Genomic DNA, 21,260 nt, shown 5'->3' on the forward strand with positions numbered 1-21,260 from the left:
TAACACTGGGGTACAGTTCTGGTGGGGATGGTCTGTCACTGTGTAACACTGGGGTACAGTACTGGTGGGGAAGGGTCTGTCACTGTGTAACATTGGGGTACAGTACTGGTGGGGACGGGTCTGTCACTGTATAACACTGGGGTACAGTACTGGTGGGGATGGGTCTGTCACTGTATAACACTGGCGTACAGTACTGGTGGGGACGGGTCTGTCACTGTGTTACACTGGGGTATGGTACCGGTGGGGATGGGTCTGTCACTGTATAACACTGGGGTACAGTACTGGTGGGGATGGGTCTGTCACTGTAACACTGGGGTACAGTACTGGTGGGGATGGGTCTGTCACTGTAACACTGGGGTACAGTACTGGTGGGGACGGGTCTGTCTCTGTATAACACTGGGGTACAGTACTGGTGGGGATGGGTCTGTCACTGTATAACATTGGGGTACGGTACTGGTGGGGATGGGTCTGTCACTGTGTAACACTGGGGTACAGTACTGGTGGGGATGGGTCTGTCACTATAACATTGGAGTACGGTACTGGTGGGGATGGGTCTGTCACTGTATAACACTGGGGTACAGTACTGGTGGGGATGGGTCTGTCACTGTAACACTGGGGTACAGTACTGGTGGGGATGGGTCTGTCACTGTAACACTGGGGTACAGTACTGGTGGGGACGGGTCTGTCTCTGTATAACACTGGGGTACAGTACTGGTGGGGATGGGTCTGTCACTGTATAACATTGGGGTACGGTACTGGTGGGGATGGGTCTGTCACTGTGTAACACTGGGGTACAGTACTGGTGGGGATGGGTCTGTCACTATAACATTGGAGTACGGTACTGGTGGGGATGGGTCTGTCACTGTATAACACTGGGGTACAGTACTGGTGGGGATGGGTCTGTCACTGTGTAACACTGGGGTACAGTACTGGTGGGGACGGGTCTGTCACTGTATAACACTGGGGTACAGTACTGGTGGGGATGGGTCTGTCACTGTGTAACACTGGGGTACAGTACTAGTGGGGTTGGGTCTGTCACTGTATAACACTGGGGTACAGTACTGGTGGGGATTGGTCTGTCACTGTGTTACACTGGGGTACAGTACTGGTAGGGACGGGTCTGTCACTGTGTAACACTGGGGTACAGTACTGGTGGGGATGGGTCTGTCACTGTGTAACACTGGGGTACAGTACTGGTAGGGACGGGTCTGTCACTGTGTAACACTGGGGTACAGTACTGGTGGGGATGGGTCTGTCACTGTATAACACTGGGGTACAGTACTGGTGGGGACGGGTCTGTCACTGTGTAACACTGGGGTACAGTACTGGTGGGGACGGGTCTGTCACTGTATAACACTGGGGCACAGTACTGGTAGGGACGGGTCTGTCACTGTGTAACATTGGGGTACAGTACTGGTGGGGATGGGTCTGTCACTGTATAACACTGGGGTACAGTACTGGTGGGGACGGGTCTGTCACTGTGTAACACTGTGGTTCAGTACTGGTGGGGACGGGTCTGTCACTGTGTAACATTGGGGTACAGTACTGGTGGGGACGGGTCTGTCACTGTGTAACATTGGGGTACAGTACTGCTGGGGATGGGTCTGTCACTGTGTAACACTGGGGTACAGTACTGGTGGGGATGGGTATGTCACTGTGTAACACTGGGGTACAGTACTGGTGGGTACGGGTCTGTCACTGTGTAACACTGGGGTACAGTACTGGTGGGGTTGGGTCTGTCACTGTGTAACACTGGGGTACAGTACTGGTGGGGATGGGTCTGTCACTGTGTAACATTGGGGTACAGTACTGGTGGGGATGGGTCTGTCACTGTGTAACACTGGGGTACAGTACTGGTGGGGATGGGTCTGTCACTGTGTAACACTGGGGTACAGTACTGGTGGGGTTGGGTCTGTCACTGTATAACACTGGGGTACAGTACTGGTGGGGACGGGTCTGACACTGTGTAACACTGGGGAACAGTACTGGTGGGGTTGGGTCTGTCACTGTGTAACACTGGGGTAGAGTACTGGTGGGGACGGGTCTGTCACTGTATAACACTGGGGTACAGTACTGGTGGGGATGGGTCTGTCACTGTAACACTGGGGCACAGTACTGGTGGGCACGGGTCTGTCACTGTGTAACACTGGGGTACAGTACTGGTGGGGATGGGTCTGTCACTGTAACACTGGGGTACAGTACTGGTGGGGATGGGTCTGCCGCTGTATAACACTGGGGTACAGTATTGGTGGGGATGGGTCTGTCACTGTATAACACTGGGGTGCAGTACTGGTGGGGATGGGTCTGTCACTGTGTAACACTGGGGTACAGTACTGGTGGGGATGGGTCTGTCACTGTAACACTGGGGTACAGTACTGGTGGGGATGGGTCTGCCGCTGTATAACACTGGGGTACATACTGGTGGGAATGGGTCTGTCACTGTATAATACTGGGGTGCAGTACTGGTGGGGATGGGTCTGTCACTGTATAACACTGGGACACAGTACTGGTGGGGACGGGTCTGTCACTGTGTAACACTGGGGTACAGTACTGGTGGGGATGGGTCTGTCACTGTGTAACATTGGGGTACAGTACAGGTGGGGACGGGTCTGTCACTGTATAACACTGGGGTACAGTACTGGTGGGGATGGGTCTGTCACTGTATAACACTGGCGTACAGTACTGGTGGGGACGGGTCTGTCACTGTGTTACACTGGGGTACGGTACCGGTGGGGATGGGTCTGTCACTGTATAACACTGGGGTACAGTACTGGTGGGGATGGGTCTGTCACTGTAACACTGGGGTACAGTACTGGTGGGGATGGGTCTGTCACTGTAACACTGGGGTACAGTACTGGTGGGGACGGGTCTGTCACTGTATAACACTGGGGTACAGTACTGGTGGGGATGGGTCTGTCACTGTATAACACTAGGGTACAGTACTGGTGGGGATGGGTCTGTCACTGTGTAACACTGGGGTACAGTACTGGTGGGGATGGGTCTGTCACTGTGTAACACTGGGGTACAGTACTGGTGGGGATGGGTCTGTCACTGTGTAACACTGGGGTACAGTACTGGTGGGGATGGGTCTGTCACTGTAACACTGGGGTACAGTACTGGTGGGGACGGGTCTGTCACTGTGTAACACTGGGGTACAGTACTGGTGGGGATGGGACTGTCACTGTAACACTGGGGTACAGTACTGGTGGGGACGGGTCTGTCACTGTATAACACTGGGGTACAGTACTGGTGGGGATGGGTCTGTCACTGTGTAACACTGGGGTACAGTACTGGTGGGGTTGGGTCTGTCACTGTGTAACACTGGGGTACAGTACTGGTGGGGATGGGTCTGTCACTGTAACACTGGGGCACAGTACTGGTGGGGACGGGTCTGTCACTGTATAACACTGGGGTACAGTACTGGTGGGGATGGGTCTGTCACTGTGTAACACTGGGGTACAGTACTGGTCGGGACGGGTCTGTCACTGTGTAACACTGGGGTACAGTACTGGTGGGGATGGGTCTGTCACTGTGTAACACTGGGGTACAGTATTGGTGGGGACGGGTCTGTCACTGTGTAACACTGGGGTACAGTACTGGTGGGGATGGGTCTGTCACTGTGTAACACTGGGGTACAGTATTGGTGGGGACGGGTCTGTCACTGTGTAACACTGGGGTACAGTACTGGCGGGGATGGGTCTGTCACTGTGTAACACTGGGGTACAGTACTGGTGGGGATGGGTCTGTCACTGTATAACATTGGGGTACAGTACTGGTGGGGATGGGTCTGTCACTAACACTGGGGTACAGTACTGGTGGAGATGGGTCTGTCACTAACACTGGGGTACAGTACTGGTGGGGACGGGTCTGTCACTGTGTAACACTGGGGTACAGTACTGGTGGGGATGGGTCTGTCACTGTGTAACACTGGGGTACAGTACTGGTGGGGACGGGTCTGTCACTGTGTAACACTGGGGTACAGTACTGGTGGGGATGGGTCTGTCACTGTGTAACACTGGGGTACAGTACTGGTGGGGATGGGTCTGTCACTGTAACACTGGGGTACAGTACTGGTGGGGTTGGGTCTGTCACTGTGTAACACTGGGGTACAGTACTGGTGGGGATGGGTCTGTCACTGTATAACACTGGGGTACAGTATTGGTGGGGATGGGTCTGTCACTGTGTAACACTGGGGTACAGTACTGGTGGGGACGGGTCTGTCACTGTGTAACATTGGGGTACAGTACTGGTGGGGACGGGTCTGTCACTGTGTAACACTGGGGTACAGTACTGGTGGGGACGGGTCTGTCACTGTGTAACACTGGGGTACAGTACTGGCGGGGATGGGTCTGTCACTGTATAACACTGGGGTACAGTACTGGTGGGGATGGGTCTGTCACTGTGTAACACTGGGGTACAGTACTGGTGGGGATGGGTCTGTCACTGTATAACACTGGGGCACAGTACTGGTGGGGACGGGTCTGTCACTGTGTAACACTGGGGTACAGTACTGGTGGGGATGGGTCTGTCACTGTGTAACACTGGGGTACAGTACTGGTGGGGATGGGTCTGTCACTGTGTAACACTGGGGTACAGTACTGGTGGGGATGGGTCTGTCACTGTGTAACACTGGGGTACAGTACTGGTGGGGATGGGTCTGTCACTGTGTAACACTGGGGTACAGTACTGGTGGGGATGGGTCTGTCACTGTGTAACACTGGGGTACAGTACTGGTGGGGCTGGGTCTGTCACTGTGTAACACTGGGGTACAGTACTGGTGGGGATGGGTCTGTCACTGTGTAACACTGGGGTACAGTCCTGTTGGGGATGGGTCTGTCACTGTGTAACACTGGGGTACAGTACTGGTGGGGATGGGTCTGTCACTGTGTAACACTGGGGTACAGTACTGGTGGGGATGGGTCTGTCACTGTGTAACACTGGGGTACAGTACTGGTGGGGACGGGTCTGTCACTGTGTAACACTGGGGTGCAGTACTGGTGGGGATGGGTCTGTCACTGTGTAACACTGGGATACAGTACTGGTGGGGATGGGTCTGTCACTGTGTAACACTGTGGTACAGTACTGGTGGGGATGGGTCTGTCACTGTGTAACACTGGGGTACAGTACTCGTGGGGATGGGTCTGTCACTGTAACACTGGGGTACAGTACTGGTGGGGACGGGTCTGTCACTGTGTAACACTGGGGTACAGTACTGGTGGGGATGGGTCTGTCACTGTAACACTGGGGTACAGTACTGGTGGGGTTGGGTCTGTCACTGTGTAACACTGGGGTACAGTACTGGTAGGGACGGGTCTGTCACTGTGTAACACTGGGGTACAGTACTGGTGGGGATGGGTCTGTCACTGTGTAACACTGGGGTACAGTACTGGTGGGGACGGGTCTGTCACTGTGTAACACTGGGGTACAGTACTGGCGGGGATGGGTCTGTCACTGTGTAACACTGGGGTACAGTACTGGTGGGGATGGGTCTGTCACTGTATAACATTGGGGTACAGTACTGGTGGGGATGGGTCTGTCACTAACACTGGGGTACAGTACTGGTGGAGATGTGTCTGTCACTAACACTGGGGTACAGTACTGGTGGGGACGGGTCTGTCACTATGTAACACTGGGGTACAGTACTGGTGGGGACGGGTCTGTCACTGTGTAACACTGGGGTACAGTACTGGTGGGGATGGGTCTGTCACTGTGTAACACTGGGGTACGGTACTGGTGGGGATGGGTCTGTCACTGTATAACACTGGGGCACAGTACTGGTGGGGATGGGTCTGTCACTGTGTAACACTGGGGTACAGTACTGGTGGGGACGGGTCTGTCACTGTGTAACACTGGGGTACAGTACTGGTGGGGACGGGTCTGTGACTGTGTAACACTGGGGTACAGTACTGGTGGGGATGGGTCTGTCACTGTGTAACACTGGGGTACAGTACTGGTGGGGCTGGGTCAGTCACTGTGTAACACTGGGGTACAGTACTGGTGGGGATGGGTCTGTCACTGTGTAACACTGGGGTACAGTACTGGTGGGGATGGGTCTGTCACTGTGTAACACTGGGGTACAGTACTGGTGGGGATGGGTCTGTCACTGTGTAACACTGGGGTACAGTACTGGTGGGGCTGGGTCAGTCACTGTGTAACACTGGGGTACAGTACTGGTGGGGATGGGTCTGTCACTGTGTAACACTGGGGTACAGTACTGGTGGGGATGGGTCTGTCACTGTGTAACACTGGGGTACAGTACTGGTGGGGATGGGTCTGTCACTGTGTAACACTGGGGTACAGTACTCGTGGGGATGGGTCTGTCACTGTAACACTGGGGTACAGTACTGGTGGGGACGGGTCTGTCACTGTGTAACACTGGGGTACAGTACTGGTGGGGATGGGTCTGTCACTGTAACACTGGGGTACAGTACTGGTGGGGTTGGGTCTGTCACTGTGTAACACTGGGGTACAGTACTGGTGGGGATGGGTCTGTCACTGTATAACACTGGGGTACAGTACTGGTGGGGATGGGTCTGTCACTGTGTAACACTGGGGTACAGTACTGGTAGGGACGGGTCTGTCACTGTGTAACACTGGGGTACAGTACTGGTGGGGATGGGTCTGTCACTGTGTAACACTGGGGTACAGTACTGGTGGGGACGGGTCTGTCACTGTGTAACACTGGGGTACAGTACTGGCGGGGATGGGTCTGTCACTGTGTAACACTGGGGTACAGTACTGGTGGGGATGGGTCTGTCACTGTATAACATTGGGGTACAGTACTGGTGGGGATGGGTCTGTCACTAACACTGGGGTACAGTACTGGTGGAGATGGGTCTGTCACTAACACTGGGGTACAGTACTGGTGGGGACGGGTCTGTCACTGTGTAACACTGGGGTACAGTACTGGTGGGGACGGGTCTGTCACTGTGTAACACTGGGGTACAGTACTGGTGGGGATGGGTCTGTCACTGTGTAACACTGGGGTACAGTACTGGTGGGGATGGGTCTGTCACTGTATAACACTGGGGCACAGTACTGGTGGGGATGGGTCTGTCACTGTGTAACACTGGGGTACAGTACTGGTGGGGACGGGTCTGTCACTGTGTAACACTGGGGTACAGTACTGGTGGGGACGGGTCTGTCACTGTGTAACACTGGGGTACAGTACTGGTGGGGACGGGTCTGTCACTGTGTAACACTGGGGTACAGTACTGGTGGGGCTGGGTCAGTCACTGTGTAACACTGGGGTACAGTACTGGTGGGGATGGGTCTGTCACTGTGTAACACTGGGGTACAGTACTGGTGGGGATGGGTCTGTCACTGTGTAACACTGGGGTACAGTACTGGTGGGGATGGGTCTGTCACTGTGTAACACTGGGGTACAGTACTGGTGGGGCTGGGTCAGTCACTGTGTAACACTGGGGTACAGTACTGGTGGGGATGGGTCTGTCACTGTGTAACACTGGGGTACAGTACTGGTGGGGATGGGTCTGTCACTGTGTAACACTGGGGTACAGTACTGGTGGGGATGGGTCTGTCACTGTGTAACACTGGGGTACAGTACTGGTGGGGACGGGTCTGTCACTGTGTAACACTGGGGTGCAGTACTGGTGGGGATGGGTCTGTCACTGTGTAACACTGGGATACAGTACTGGTGGGGATGGGTCTGTCACTGTGTAACACTGTGGTACAGTACTGGTGGGGATGGATCTGTCACTGTGTAACACTGGGGTACAGTACTGGTGGGGATGGGTCTGTCACTGTAACACTGGGGTACAGTACTGGTGGGGATGGGTCTGTCACTGTGTAACACTGGGGTACAGTACTCGTGGGGATGGGTCTGTCACTGTAACACTGGGGTACAGTACTGGTGGGGACGGGTCTGTCACTGTGTAACACTGGGGTACAGTACTGGTGGGGACGGGTCTGTCACTGTGTAACACTGGGGTACAGTACTGGTGGGGATGGGTCTGTCACTGTAACACTGGGGTACAGTACTGGTGGGGACGGGTCTGTCACTGTGTAACACTGGGGTACAGTACTGGTGGGGATGGGTATGTCACTGTAACACTGGGGTACAGTACTGGTGGGGTTGGGTCTGTCACTGTGTAACACTGGGGTACAGTACTGGTGGGGATGGGTCTGTCACTGTATAACACTGGGGTACAGTACTGGTGGGGATGGGTCTGTCACTGTGTAACACTGGGGTACAGTACTGGTAGGGACGGGTCTGTCACTGTGTAACACTGGGGTACAGTACTGGTGGGGATGGGTCTGTCACTGTGTAACACTGGGGTACAGTACTGGTGGGGACGGGTCTGTCACTGTGTAACACTGGGGTACAGTACTGGCGGGGATGGGTCTGTCACTGTGTAACACTGGGGTACAGTACTGGTGGGGATGGGTCTGTCACTGTATAACATTGGGGTACAGTACTGGTGGGGATGGGTCTGTCACTAACACTGGGGTACAGTACTGGTGGAGATGGGTCTGTCACTAACACTGGGGTACAGTACTGGTGGGGACGGGTCTGTCACTGTGTAACACTGGGGTACAGTACTGGTGGGGACGGGTCTGTCACTGTGTAACACTGGGGTACAGTACTGGTGGGGATGGGTCTGTCACTGTGTAACACTGGGGTACAGTACTGGTGGGGATGGGTCTGTCACTGTATAACACTGGGGCACAGTAATGGTGGGGATGGGTCTGTCACTGTGTAACACTGGGGTACAGTACTGGTGGGGACGGGTCTGTCACTGTGTAACACTGGGGTACAGTACTGGTGGGGACGGGTCTGTCACTGTGTAACACTGGGGTACAGTACTGGTGGGGACGGGTCTGTCACTGTGTAACACTGGGGTACAGTACTGGTGGGGCTGGGTCAGTCACTGTGTAACACTGGGGTACAGTACTGGTGGGGATGGGTCTGTCACTGTGTAACACTGGGGTACAGTACTGGTGGGGATGGGTCTGTCACTGTGTAACACTGGGGTACAGTACTGGTGGGGATGGGTCTGTCACTGTGTAACACTGGGGTACAGTACTGGTGGGGCTGGGTCAGTCACTGTGTAACACTGGGGTACAGTACTGGTGGGGATGGGTCTGTCACTGTGTAACACTGGGGTACAGTACTGGTGGGGATGGGTCTGTCACTGTGTAACACTGGGGTACAGTACTGGTGGGGATGGGTCTGTCACTGTGTAACACTGGGGTACAGTACTGGTGGGGACGGGTTTGTCACTGTGTAACACTGGGGTGCAGTACTGGTGGGGATGGGTCTGTCACTGTGTAACACTGGGATACAGTACTGGTGGGGATGGGTCTGTCACTGTGTAACACTGTGGTACAGTACTGGTGGGGATGGATCTGTCACTGTGTAACACTGGGGTACAGTACTCGTGGGGATGGGTCTGTCACTGTAACACTGGGGTACAGTACTGGTGGGGATGGGTCTGTCACTGTGTAACACTGGGGTACAGTACTGGTGGGGATGGGTCTGTCACTGTGTAACACTGGGGTACAGTACTGGTGGGGATGGGTCTGTCACTGTGTAACACTGGGGTACAGTACTCGTGGGGATGGGTCGGTCACTGTAACACTGGGGTACAGTACTGGTGGGGACGGGTCTGTCACTGTGTAACACTGGGGTACAGTACTGGTGGGGACGGGTCTGTCACTGTGTAACACTGGGGTACAGTACTGGCGGGGATGGGTCTGTTGCTGTAGAACACCGGGGCCCAGTACTGATTGGGACTGATCTGTCACAGAGAATGTAGGGTTCAGGTGTGTAGAAGAAAGGAAATACCATGATCGGTGAGACTAAATGAAAATGCAGCCATTATTATTATTATCACATTAACCTTCTGAATCTATAATACGTGCTTTGAATAGGAAAGCATTGGGGACATTTTCCATAGACCAGGATACACCAAAGGAGGAAGAAAAGTCAAGCCAACTAAAAGAGAAGTAGCCACTTGATACTGTCAGAAATACAAGAGTGAGCAATGTAAATTTGAAATATTCGATCCTTAGCCCAAAAGATGTGATGTCATTGTAACAGTGTAGGAGAACACTAAAAAGGCCAGTTGGTGACAGAGCTCTGGGTGAAGAGCTGTCTTACCTCTTGTTCATAGATGTCCAGGATTCTTTCCAATGAGAGCTCCTCAAAGTAGAGCCTGTCACACTCATCAAAATCAGTGCTGACCGTTTCCGGATTGTGGTTTACGACCACCGTCTTCTTGCCGAGATGCCGCAGGGTGCGGATGCTGGAGACGGCACACCAGTCAAATTCCACGCTGCTGCCTGGTAAACAAAAATCCAGATCTCTAGAAGGAGTCACTGGGCTGCAGGAAGCAGCACGCATGCCAAGATGGGTGTGATTCCGCATCGTTCTCCTCAGGTTCTGCTGGGATTTGATCCCGTGTCCCCCTGTCATGAGAGATGAAGCAGGACCTGCCTCCCCTCCCCCCACCCCCCCACTCCTCAGTATGCTGGGTGGAGAACCTACAATGCATTTCAAGGTTAAGGGATATCCCAGAAAACCAAGAAAAAGGATTATGCGGGGCAGGGATCCCAGAAACATTGTGCCGTACGTAGGCCCAGAGGATGTGGACTTCCTCTGAGTAGCAGACGGGTTCAGCACAGTGTTTGTTACCACTCCCCTCAGGGGCAGAGGGAACTCGGTGTAGCAACGCAGTGTTTTCTTCAGACACAACGTGTTATAAAGTACTGGAAACATTATTACGGACAACACGCTCTTGTTCTCACATGGAGACACGCACATGTTTTAAAACACACACACAGCACCGTACATATATGCAACGTGTTATTCTGAAATGTTTGAAATAAAAAGAAACTCGGGGGGAAAAAAGAGGCACAACAGCGTGGGAAGGGAAGAACCCAGAGTGAACAGTCCTTACACAGCTCGCAGCTTGTCACATTAATGGCAGCAAGGAGGAACAGCAGAGGCAATATGGGCCATATTAATACCGAATGCATCAACCACTTCATGTGTAACAAATCACCTCACAGACTTCAACTAAGTTACCCAGAAAATTCTACTATTTGTGCTGAAGGGAAGACTGTAAGACCATAAGACATAGGAGCAGAATTAGGCCATTTGGCCTATCGAGACTTTTCCGCCATTTGATCATGGCTGAGTTTTCCTCTTAATCCCATTCTCCACCCTTAACCTTTGAAGCCCTTACTAATCAAGAAACGATCAACATCTGCTTTAAATACACCCAATGATTTGGCGTCCACAGTTGTTTGTGGCAATGAATTCCACAGATTCACCATCCTCTGGCTAAAAGAATTTCCCCTCATCTCTGTTCTAAAGGGACATCTTGTATTCTAAAATTGTGCCCTCTAGTCCCAGATTCTACCACTCTATCTAGGCCTTGCAATATTCAGTAGGTTTCAATGAAATTGCCTCTCATTCTTCTAAACTCCAGCAAACACAGGCCCAGGGCCATCAAATACTCCTTTGGGGTTAATCCTTTCATTACTGGGAATATTCTCGTATACCTCCTCTGGACCCTCTCCAAAACTGCTCACAAGCAGGGGCAAGGATCAGATAAAGAAAATGAAGTCTTCAGGATGATAGGGGTGGGGAAAGACCTGACCAGGATGTCCACAGAATGCTGCTGATCAGCTCGAAAAGGGGGCAGAGAAATGGCAGATGTAAGTGAATGTTTTTAAGTGCCATTGATACATTTTGGGAGGTCTAGTAAGGGTAGGATGGCCCTCAGGAGCATTGAGGAACAGAGTGAGCTTGCAGTTCCAGTGTACATTGAAGATGGCAAATGGGGTACATTCCTTCACTAGCCAATCATAGAACAAGACAGTAGGGAGGTTGGGGAGAAAATGTCAGTAGACATTTAGGTCATTGGTGCAGTACAAGAGCAAAAATGGAGCTGAAGTAGGCTACCAGGGCCACTCGGTCAACTGATAAATGAGAGAAGAATAGCTAGCCCCTTATTTTATAGTTATGTCCTACTGTTCATGACACTCACACTATTGAAAGCATCCAAACAGTTACTTGTCAGGCCTTTTCCCCATAACCTTTGATGGGCTCACTAACCTATCAAACTCTACCTTAAATATACCCAGTGATTTGGCCTCCACACTCCTCCAGCTGTCCAACCAGAATGTAGAAAAGTGCATTAAGCCCATGAAGGCTGAGGCAGGGACAGATGAGAATGGTTTCAAAGCTGTATGTTTTGCAAGCTGGAACTTAGAACAACTGGGTGCTGTGAGCAATTAAAGCCAACTCAGGGCTGTCAGCAGATAAGCAGTAGGACAGTGTCTGGGGATTCCAGAGGTAATGATGGGGATGGAAGGCACTGCTGACTATCATGGATTCCAAGCAATGACAGTGCCACTCAGAAGGGAAAGGTTCCAGCTGTAGAGTGTGAGCTTCGCCATTTTAATGGGTACACAGAGTTTAGCAGGGAACTGTAAATTTCCTAAAGGTTAACTTGTAGATTGAGTCAGTGGTAAGGAAGTAAAATGTAATGTTAGCATTCATTCTGAGATGACTAGAGTATAAGAACAAGGAGGTAATGCTGAGGCTTTATAAAGGATCGGTCAGACCACATCTGGAATACTGTAAACTGTTTCAAGTCCTTTATCTAAAAGAGGTTATGCTGGTACTGGAGAGGAACCAGAGGAGGTTCATGAGAGTAATCCCAGGATTGAAGGATTTAATGAGTGAGTAACATTGGATAGCTCTGGCCCTGTATTTGCTGGAGTTAAGAAGAATAAGAAGGGATCTCATTGAAACTTGTCAGATATTAAAGGGCCCAGATAGAGTGTACGTGCAGAGGATGTTTCCTATCGTGTGGGAGTCTAGGACCAGAGGGCACAGCCTCAGAATACAAGGATGCCCTTTTATAATAATAATAATAAATAAGCAATGAATATCAAGAACATGCAATGAAAAACCCTTGGAAAAGAGTCCATGGGTGGTGGGAACAGTTTAGTAATAGGGCAAGTGAAGTTGAGTAAAGTTACCCCCTTTGGTTGAATAGCCTGGTGGTTGAGGAGTAACTGTTCCTGAACCGTTGCTACAGACAGCTGTGGAAGCCAAGTCATTGGGTATATTTAAAATGGAAGTTAAAAGGTTCTTGTTTAGTACGGAAGTCAAAGGTTATGGGGAAAAGGCAAGAGAATACAGTTGAGAAGGATAATAAATCTACCACGATGGAATGACAGAGTAGTCTTGATGGGCTGCATGGCCTAATTCTGCTCCTATGTCTCATGATCTTGATCAGCTTCTGTAGTATGAATTGGCAAAAACCCAAGGGTTTAGGTCGAGAATGAAACTGTAAGGAATGGCAATTCAACTCTGCTTTAAGTTACCAATATGGTATGGTCCACATCCCAGCACCATTATTCCATGATCGTTGAAATCCAAGTCATGCTCCTGAAAAGTAGAAATAGAGTTCAGCAACTCCTGGTCACAAGGTCAGAGGAATTTGGCAAATAAAAGCCAAGAAAAGTCTCCATCATGCTCACCTGTCCATGGTACGTGGAGTAGAGGTAATTGGTAATAGCTGGGTACTCTGCAGCCAGGGTGTCAATCTGGTAAAGGAAAGCAGAAAATAGAGAGAGTGAGCTAGAAATAGACAGCCATGAGCTTTCGTGCTTCTCTGCCTCAGATCAAGTAGATGCCTCTTTCAGGTGGGAGTGGATCACTGCAATAAGCCTTCCCCAAAGGCTTCACCCTGGAGAACAGCAGACGGTGCCCAGCGACACAAGAGACAGCAGGTGCTGGAGTCAGGAGCAAAACCAAACTGCTGGTGGAATTCATCAGGTTAGGCAGTGTCTATGGAGGGAAAGGGAAGGTTGACTTATCTCAACCCGAAATGTTGCCCTTTCCCTCACGAATGCTGCCTGACCTACTGAGTTCCTGCAGCAGCAAGTTCATTTTCATTTTTTATTTGACAGACACAGCACACTAACATGCCCTTCTGGCGCTTGGGAGTGCTCCACCCAAGTACAACTCATGTTCTCAGTATTATTTATATATTATTGTCATTTGTATTTTTGTATTTGTACAGTTTGTCTTCTTTTGCACACTAGGTGTTTGTCAGTTTTTCTTTCTGAATAGTTTTTCATTGATTCTATTATATTTCTTTATTCTACTGTAAATGCCAGCAAGAAAATGAATCTCAGGGTAGTATATGGTGACACAAATGTACTTTGCTAAAAAATTTACTTTTAACTTTGAAATATATCTATGTGACCAATTAACCTACTAACCTGTTTGTTATTGGAATGTGGGAGGAAACTGGAGCACCCAGAGGAAACCCATGTGGTCACGAGGAGAACGTACAAACTATTTACAGGCAGCGGTAGGAATTGAAACCAGGCTGCTGACGCTGTAATAGTGTTGTGCTAACCGCTGTACTACCATGCCTCCTCATCTGTTGCAGCCAAAGTTGTTCCTCTGTTTAAGAAAGTCAATGAGGATAAACCATGATATTATAGGACAGTAAACCTCATGTTAGTGGTAGGGAAATTATTCAAGATTCTCCGGGAGAGGATTGACTCACGTTTGGAAAAATATCAACTCACTAGGGGCAGTCAGCATGGCTTTGTGTAAGGGAGGTCCTTTCTCACAAATGTGAACATTTTGAAAAATGACAAAGATGACTAATGAGAGTGAGGCAGTGGATGCTTTATATGTGGACTTACAGAAGACATTGGACAAGGTCCTTGACAGTAGGCTAATTAAATTCAATGAGATCCTTGGTAAGTTGGTTAATTAGATCCAGAATTAGCTTGATTATAGAAGACAGGGTTGGTAATGGTGGAGCAGGATGATTCTTGCTGGAAGTCTGTGACCAGTGGTGTTTACAAGGACCTCAGTTATTAGAAATATATATCAATTACTTGGATGAAGGTGGAATGGATCTGATTAATAAGTTTGCAGATGAGACAAAATTTAGCAAATTTGGTAACAGTGTGGAAGGGTTTCAAAGGATTCAGCAGGAAATAGATCGGTTAGAAATTTGGGCAGAGAAATGGCAGATGGAGCCCTAATCTGGATAAGTTTGAGGTGGTTCTTTTTGGAAGGTCAAATAAAAGAGGAACGTATACAATAAATGGCAGGAACCTGTGAAACATTGACATAATCGCATTCATAGAGTTGTGGAGCAATACAGCACAGATATAGGCCATTTAAATCAACCAGTCCACACCAACTACTGTCCACACAAACATACAGAGGGACCTTGGGATGGAAGTCTATAGCTTCCTAAAAATGGCAACATAAGTGGATAGAGTGGTAAATACAGCATAGGGTGCGTTTGCCTTTCTTGATAAACGTGGGTTGTCGCGCATTAGTCAGGGTGCTAAATATAAAAGTCAGGAAGTCACAATGCAGCTATGTAAACTCTGGTTAGACCACATTTGAAGTATCGTATGCTGCTGTGGTTGCCCGTAGGGAAAGATGTAGAAACTTTGGAGAGTGTGCAAAAGAGAGATTTAACCACAACGATGTCTATATTGTCTCTATTAGTTACAAAGGAAAGATGAAACCAAATTTGATGGATTTTTCTCTGGACCTTCAGAGACAGAGAGGGGAGCTGATAGAAATGTATAAAATTATAAGGGGAATAGATAGATAGATCTTTTCTTAGGGTAGAAATGTCATATACTAGAAGACATTGATTTAGAGTGAAAGGTGAAAGTTTAAAGATTTGTAAGGCAAGTTTTTTCCTGAATTGCAGAGAGCGTGGGTTGACTGGAATGCACGACGAGGGGTGGTCATGGAAGCTGACACCATAGTAACGTTTAAAAGGCTGTTAGGCAGATACAAGAACAGAGAGGGTACAGGTGGATATGGTTCATGAATAGACAGAAAGGATTAGTTTAAATTGGTATCACGCTCAGCACAGCTTTGGTGGGCCAAATATCTTATGTATGTCCGCAGCTCTGTTCCACATAACTTTTGTATGTATGAGGCTCTTCAGCGCATGATAAAGTCCTAAGAGCTACTGAAGGACGATGAGGAAAGTGTTAGGCTCAAGGCACCATTTTGTAAGGGAAGGGATATGGGATAGGAATTCCAGGGGAGCATTAAGCATATCCGAATGGAGCAGCACGAGGACGTCAGCAACTTGATGGCTGGAAAGAGGGTAGAGTAAAGCCAAGGAGTGAACCTCAATGGTCAAAGGTGAACTGGGAGTCAAGACCACCACAAAGAGAAAGTCCATATCTGACAGACTAAATGTGTCTGCACATTCCTACTTTTGAGTATTGACACCAGAGCCTTCCACCCCACTCATTCTGCACCACTGACAACAATGATGGGCACAGCTCCACTAAGCAGAGAAGAAAAATTCACCCACCTGCTTAACCTGTGGTTTGATGTTCCTCGATATCCTCAGTTTCCTTGCATCAAGTTCACTGAGACCAATGCAGTTCCCAATCTGGCGGTCTGAAAACCCATCTTGTTTTGCCTTTAATAGCAGTGCATCGGAGATGGTTTCACTAGTGAAAGAAATCACAGCTTTTTATCATGCTAAGTCTAGAAGTTACATTAAACCAAATCACTTCATTAGGAAACCTTTCACCTGCATTATAAGGTAGAATTGATAATATGGGTTACTACAAAATGTTTTTAATTTAAGTTTTTCATATATAAAAAAGACAGTGTTTTATAGTAACATTTCAATTAACCTGGCAAGTTTCAGGGGAGCGCAACCAAGAAAACTAGGTAGGTTCAGGGGAGATTACCAAATAATAAACGACATGCGTAGCTTTAAGGTGAGGTGTGGGATTGTTTAAAGGAGGCTCATGATGTAATTTTTTTTCTACAGAGTGGTGGGCGCCTGGAATGAAATATCAGGAGTGGTGGTTAAAGTAGATACAACAGAAATTCTTTGGAGGCATTTAGGCAGACATATGAACAGCCAGGAAACGGAAAGATATGACAATATGTAAGCAGAGTAGTACGACCAGCAGCATCGTTAGTTCAGACGTGGTTCCTGCACTGTGCTGTTCTACATTTGTGTATCTGTGGCATGTCAAGCTGCAACTGTAGACCATGCTTAAAGCAGGGTTTCAGCCTGAAACATTAGCTTTGTTCCTCTTTACGTAGATACTCCATGGCCTACTGACTGTTCGCAGCATTTTGCTTTTCTATTTCTTATCTCCAGCATCTGCCATGTTATAGTTTCCTTTGGAAATAATTGGGATTCATTTATTCCACAAGACAAGAGATGATATCAATAGAACGTAGATCTAGGATTACCAAAAGCAAATTAAAATTCCTGGACAAGAAGCTACTTAATTATTGAACTGGAATTGAAAAAAGAAAATAGAGAAATAGGAAGAGAAAGGACTGGAAACCATTTTGCAAGCTTGTCACATTGCACATAGCCAAATCCACGACCACAACTCACTCCAGGCACCCACCACATGGTGTTGAAAATAAATGACCACATCCAGCTTCTGTTCTGTGAAGTTCTGACTCTGGGGATGCAGCCAGAGATGAGAACCAAAACTGCACAATCAGCAAACACAGGATCAGTTGCTCTACTTGAACAGATGCCTCAGCAATATCCCTCTTGGATTGACAGAATTAATTCTCAATTTCAACAGCTCAGTGACTGCACTCAATTCTACCAAATCAGAGGTGTAGCTCTGGGATGGGTCAACACATTCCCATCTCTTGGGGGGTCGGTAGAATAGCCATTGTTTCAGTTCTGCTCGTCCCCCTTTTTTCAGTTCATTGCAGACTGCTAGTGCTGGTACGTAGAAGCCACCTCGATCATGGACAGGAGCCTCCCCAGCATCGAGGACTCCTTCAAAAGGTGATGCCTTAGAAAGGCAACATCAATCAGTCAGGACCTCTATCACAAAGGACATGCTCTCTTCTCATTACCACCATCAAGGAGAAGGTACAGGAGCCTGAAAACACACACTCAACATTTTAGAAACAGATTCTTCCCCCTCAGCCATCAGATTTCTGAATGGACAATGAACCAACCCATGAACACTACCTCATGATTTTTACTCTCCTTCTGCTCTACTTTTTAAATTTATTTTAATATATATTTCTTATTGGAATTTACAGTATTTTTATGTATTGTACTGCTACTGCAAAACAACAAATTCATGACATATCTATATGCCAGTGACATTAAACCTGATTCTGATCTGTTTCACACACAACTCTGTAGTCTCCTCGCCTTATTGCTAATTTCCACTGTGCTCTGACTTTCCCGTGCTTCACCTCTGTCACTATCTTAGGCATCAGGTTAGCCATTAGAATCAAAGAGTTCACTGATTTGCCTGGGTGTCTCTAGGACATCTCCACACTGTCCCTTGTGGTAGTTCTTGTGTTTCTCCAATCTGTACCACTAATGCCACCTGTCCCACCCCCTCCCCGAGGGCTCTCAAAATGCTCCCCTCTTCCCTCCACCACAGTTTACAAGGCAACATTGCTGACAGGGATCTCAACTCGGTCCGCTCCATTTCTGTGCTTTTAACTGACTAATTGCTTTATTAATTATTTCTCCTTCCAGCACATTTTTAGGTCATGGGAGGAAACTGGAGCATCTGGAGGAAATCCACATGGTCACAGGGAGAATGTGGAAGCTCCCATAGTAGCAGAGGTCAGGACTGAACCTTGGTCACAGGAGTCTCACCAGGACACTCCTGGTCTTGCAACGAAAGGCAGTGTACCTTCTGCCTTCCTAATCGTTAGCTTGACCTACCCTGTAACTTACAATCATCTGTGTACCTAGACCCCATCAACTCCTTTCTACCTCTCACCTTTTTTCAAAGTAAACTAGATTTCTGTGTTTTTTCTGAAGAGGATGATGTCATATTTTTACCTGTTATGTTCGACGTACCATGCCCTTACCTATTTTTTGGTCTGTCTCCAATACCCTGAAGCTCCTCTATATCACACATCCGCACAACACACAGTCATTAGCTTAGAACAGTGCAGATCACACCTGACCCCGTCATCCAATTCATTGACTTAGATTGCAGACAGCCAAAGTCCTGACCACTGTACTGTCCACGTTGAGCTTCCATATTCTTCCCAAGACTGTGTGGATTTCCTCCAGATGCTCCAATTTCTTCCACTGACCTAAAAACGGCCTGGCAGTTAATTGACCTTCGCAAGCTACCCTTCAGGATAGTTAAACCTATCCCACAGCAATTCACTGCTCACAAGCTGCAGGTCTGGAAATGTCCTGCTTTTATTCTAAGGTTAATGGGAATAACAATTCACTTCAGATTAGTCCCTCAATCCCTTGAGCTCGACTTATTTTAACAATCTCTTATGTAGCACCTAAAAGCCCAGATACATTGCATCAACTATTGAGTTCATTTCTACACACAGCTCCTCAGCAAATTAAGTGGTATAGTTCTTCTTGCATGGGCTGATAAGTGGTATTTGTGCACTAAAATGTCCAGGTAATGCTCATCACCAACAAAAGGGAGCCAAACTACCTGCCCCTCATTTAATGCTCTCACAATTGCCTCCTCGCAGGTCACTGATGTCCTGGATTGGATCTGGACTAACCATACAAATATTGAGACTACAAGCAACACACACAAAATGCTGGTGCAACGCAGCAGGCCAGGCAGCATCTATAGGAAGAAGCACAGTCGACGTTTCAGGCCGAGATCCTTCATCAGGACTCCACAGGAAGGGTCTTGGCCCGAAACGTCAACTGTGCTTCGTCCTATAGATGCTGCCTGGCCTGCTGCGTTCCACCAGCATTTTGTGTGAGTTGCTTGAATTTCCAGCATCTGCAGATTTCTTCGTGTTTGAGACTACAAGAGCAGGTTGGGTACCAGGGCTCCTGCAGTGACTGAGTCACAAGTCCATACTACCATTTGCAAGGTTCAAGTCAAGAGTGTGTCTTGTCTGGATGAGTGCGGCCAGAGCACTCGACACTCATCAGTGTCAGTGAGACCCTACATTGAATTGGTGACTACTTTGTTGAACACCTTCACTTTGTCCACAACAGGTGCAATTTCCCAGTGTTCAACCATTCAAATTCCAGTCGCTATTCCCATTATGACATTTTGGTCCAAAGCCTCTTCTACTGCCATGATGAGGCCAAACTCATGTTGGAGGAGCAACAGCTAATATTCCATCTGGGTAGCCTCTAAATGGATGCATGAACATCAATTTCTCTAACTTCTGGTATCCCCCAACACCCCCCCCCCCCCCACAACCAAACATTCACTCTTCTTCCTTTCCCCACTTTGGCTCCCCTCCTCCAACTTTTCTTCTCCTCACCTATCACCTCTCCCTTGATCCCCTCTTCCTTCCCTTTCTCCCATGGTCCACTCTCCTCTGCTATCAGACTCCTTCTCTTGCGCCATTTATGTTTTCCACCTTTCACCTCCCAGCTTTTCGCTTCGTCCCCCTCTTCCCCACCCACCAAACTTCCCCCTCACCTAGGCTCACCTACCACCTTCTAGTCTGCATTCCTTACCCTCCCTCACCACCTTATTCTGGTCTCTTCCCTCTTTCTCTCCAGTCCTGGTGAAGAGTTTCGACCCGAAATGTCGACTGCTTATTCCTTTCCATAGATGCTGCTTGACTTGCTGAGTTCTTCCACAATTTTGTGTCTGTTACTCCCAATTTCTAGCATCTGCAGCATCTCTTGCATTTGTAAAAAAAATTCTGTTTAAATGGTAGGTACACCATTCACAAAACGCTCTGCAGTTACTCACCAGACCACTCCAACAGAATCTCCCAAACCTGCAACCTCTCCCACTGAGAAAGACAAAGGCTGGAGCCGCTGGGGAGCGACACCAACTGAACACCATCCTACTTGTGAATATATCATCAGTCCACGGCTCAGAGGTGCCAAACTCAGTCCAATGCTGACTTGACTTCAAAGCCAGCTATCCTCACCTTAGCCCCAGAAATCAGCTCTTCTGGAATGTTTGGGTCAACTAACAAGATCTGGAGCTGAGTGGTCCTAGTAAATACCAAATTGTGTTAGTTCATCAACTATAAGGTCATTCTATCAATGGCCATGTTAACAGCTGTTACCATACATTAAATGTCATGGACACATGTTAATCTGACAAATCATGGCAATGCTGGGCACAGCTACCTGTTGTGTTTGTACAGTTCTTTCTCCAAAGTGACGATCTGCTTAAGTCTGTAGAGGAACCACTTGTCGATAGCAGTCAGGTCGTAGATCTCATCCACTGAGATACCACTGTGTAATGCCTGCAGAGAATGAGAAACAGGCCACAGCGGTCAG

General features: G+C 48.6%; 1 protein-coding gene across 1 annotated transcript in view; it reads right to left on the bottom strand.

Moving 5' to 3' along the window:
• Positions 1 to 21,260, bottom strand: part of cps1 (carbamoyl-phosphate synthase 1, mitochondrial) — a 180,468-nt gene that overhangs the window by 49,081 nt on the left and 110,127 nt on the right. Inside the window, exons 21-25 of the mRNA XM_073046354.1 lie at positions 21,108 to 21,226; positions 16,362 to 16,503; positions 13,522 to 13,587; positions 13,366 to 13,429; positions 10,124 to 10,305 (exon numbers count right to left, since the gene is read on the bottom strand). Coding sequence (XP_072902455.1) covers positions 10,124 to 10,305; positions 13,366 to 13,429; positions 13,522 to 13,587; positions 16,362 to 16,503; positions 21,108 to 21,226 — 573 coding nt within the window. The remainder of the gene's footprint in view (positions 1 to 10,123; positions 10,306 to 13,365; positions 13,430 to 13,521; positions 13,588 to 16,361; positions 16,504 to 21,107; positions 21,227 to 21,260) is intronic.

The sequence above is a fragment of the Hemitrygon akajei genome, chromosome 5 (genome assembly GCF_048418815.1).
Source record: "Hemitrygon akajei chromosome 5, sHemAka1.3, whole genome shotgun sequence".
Classification (NCBI taxonomy): Eukaryota; Metazoa; Chordata; class Chondrichthyes; order Myliobatiformes; family Dasyatidae; genus Hemitrygon; species Hemitrygon akajei.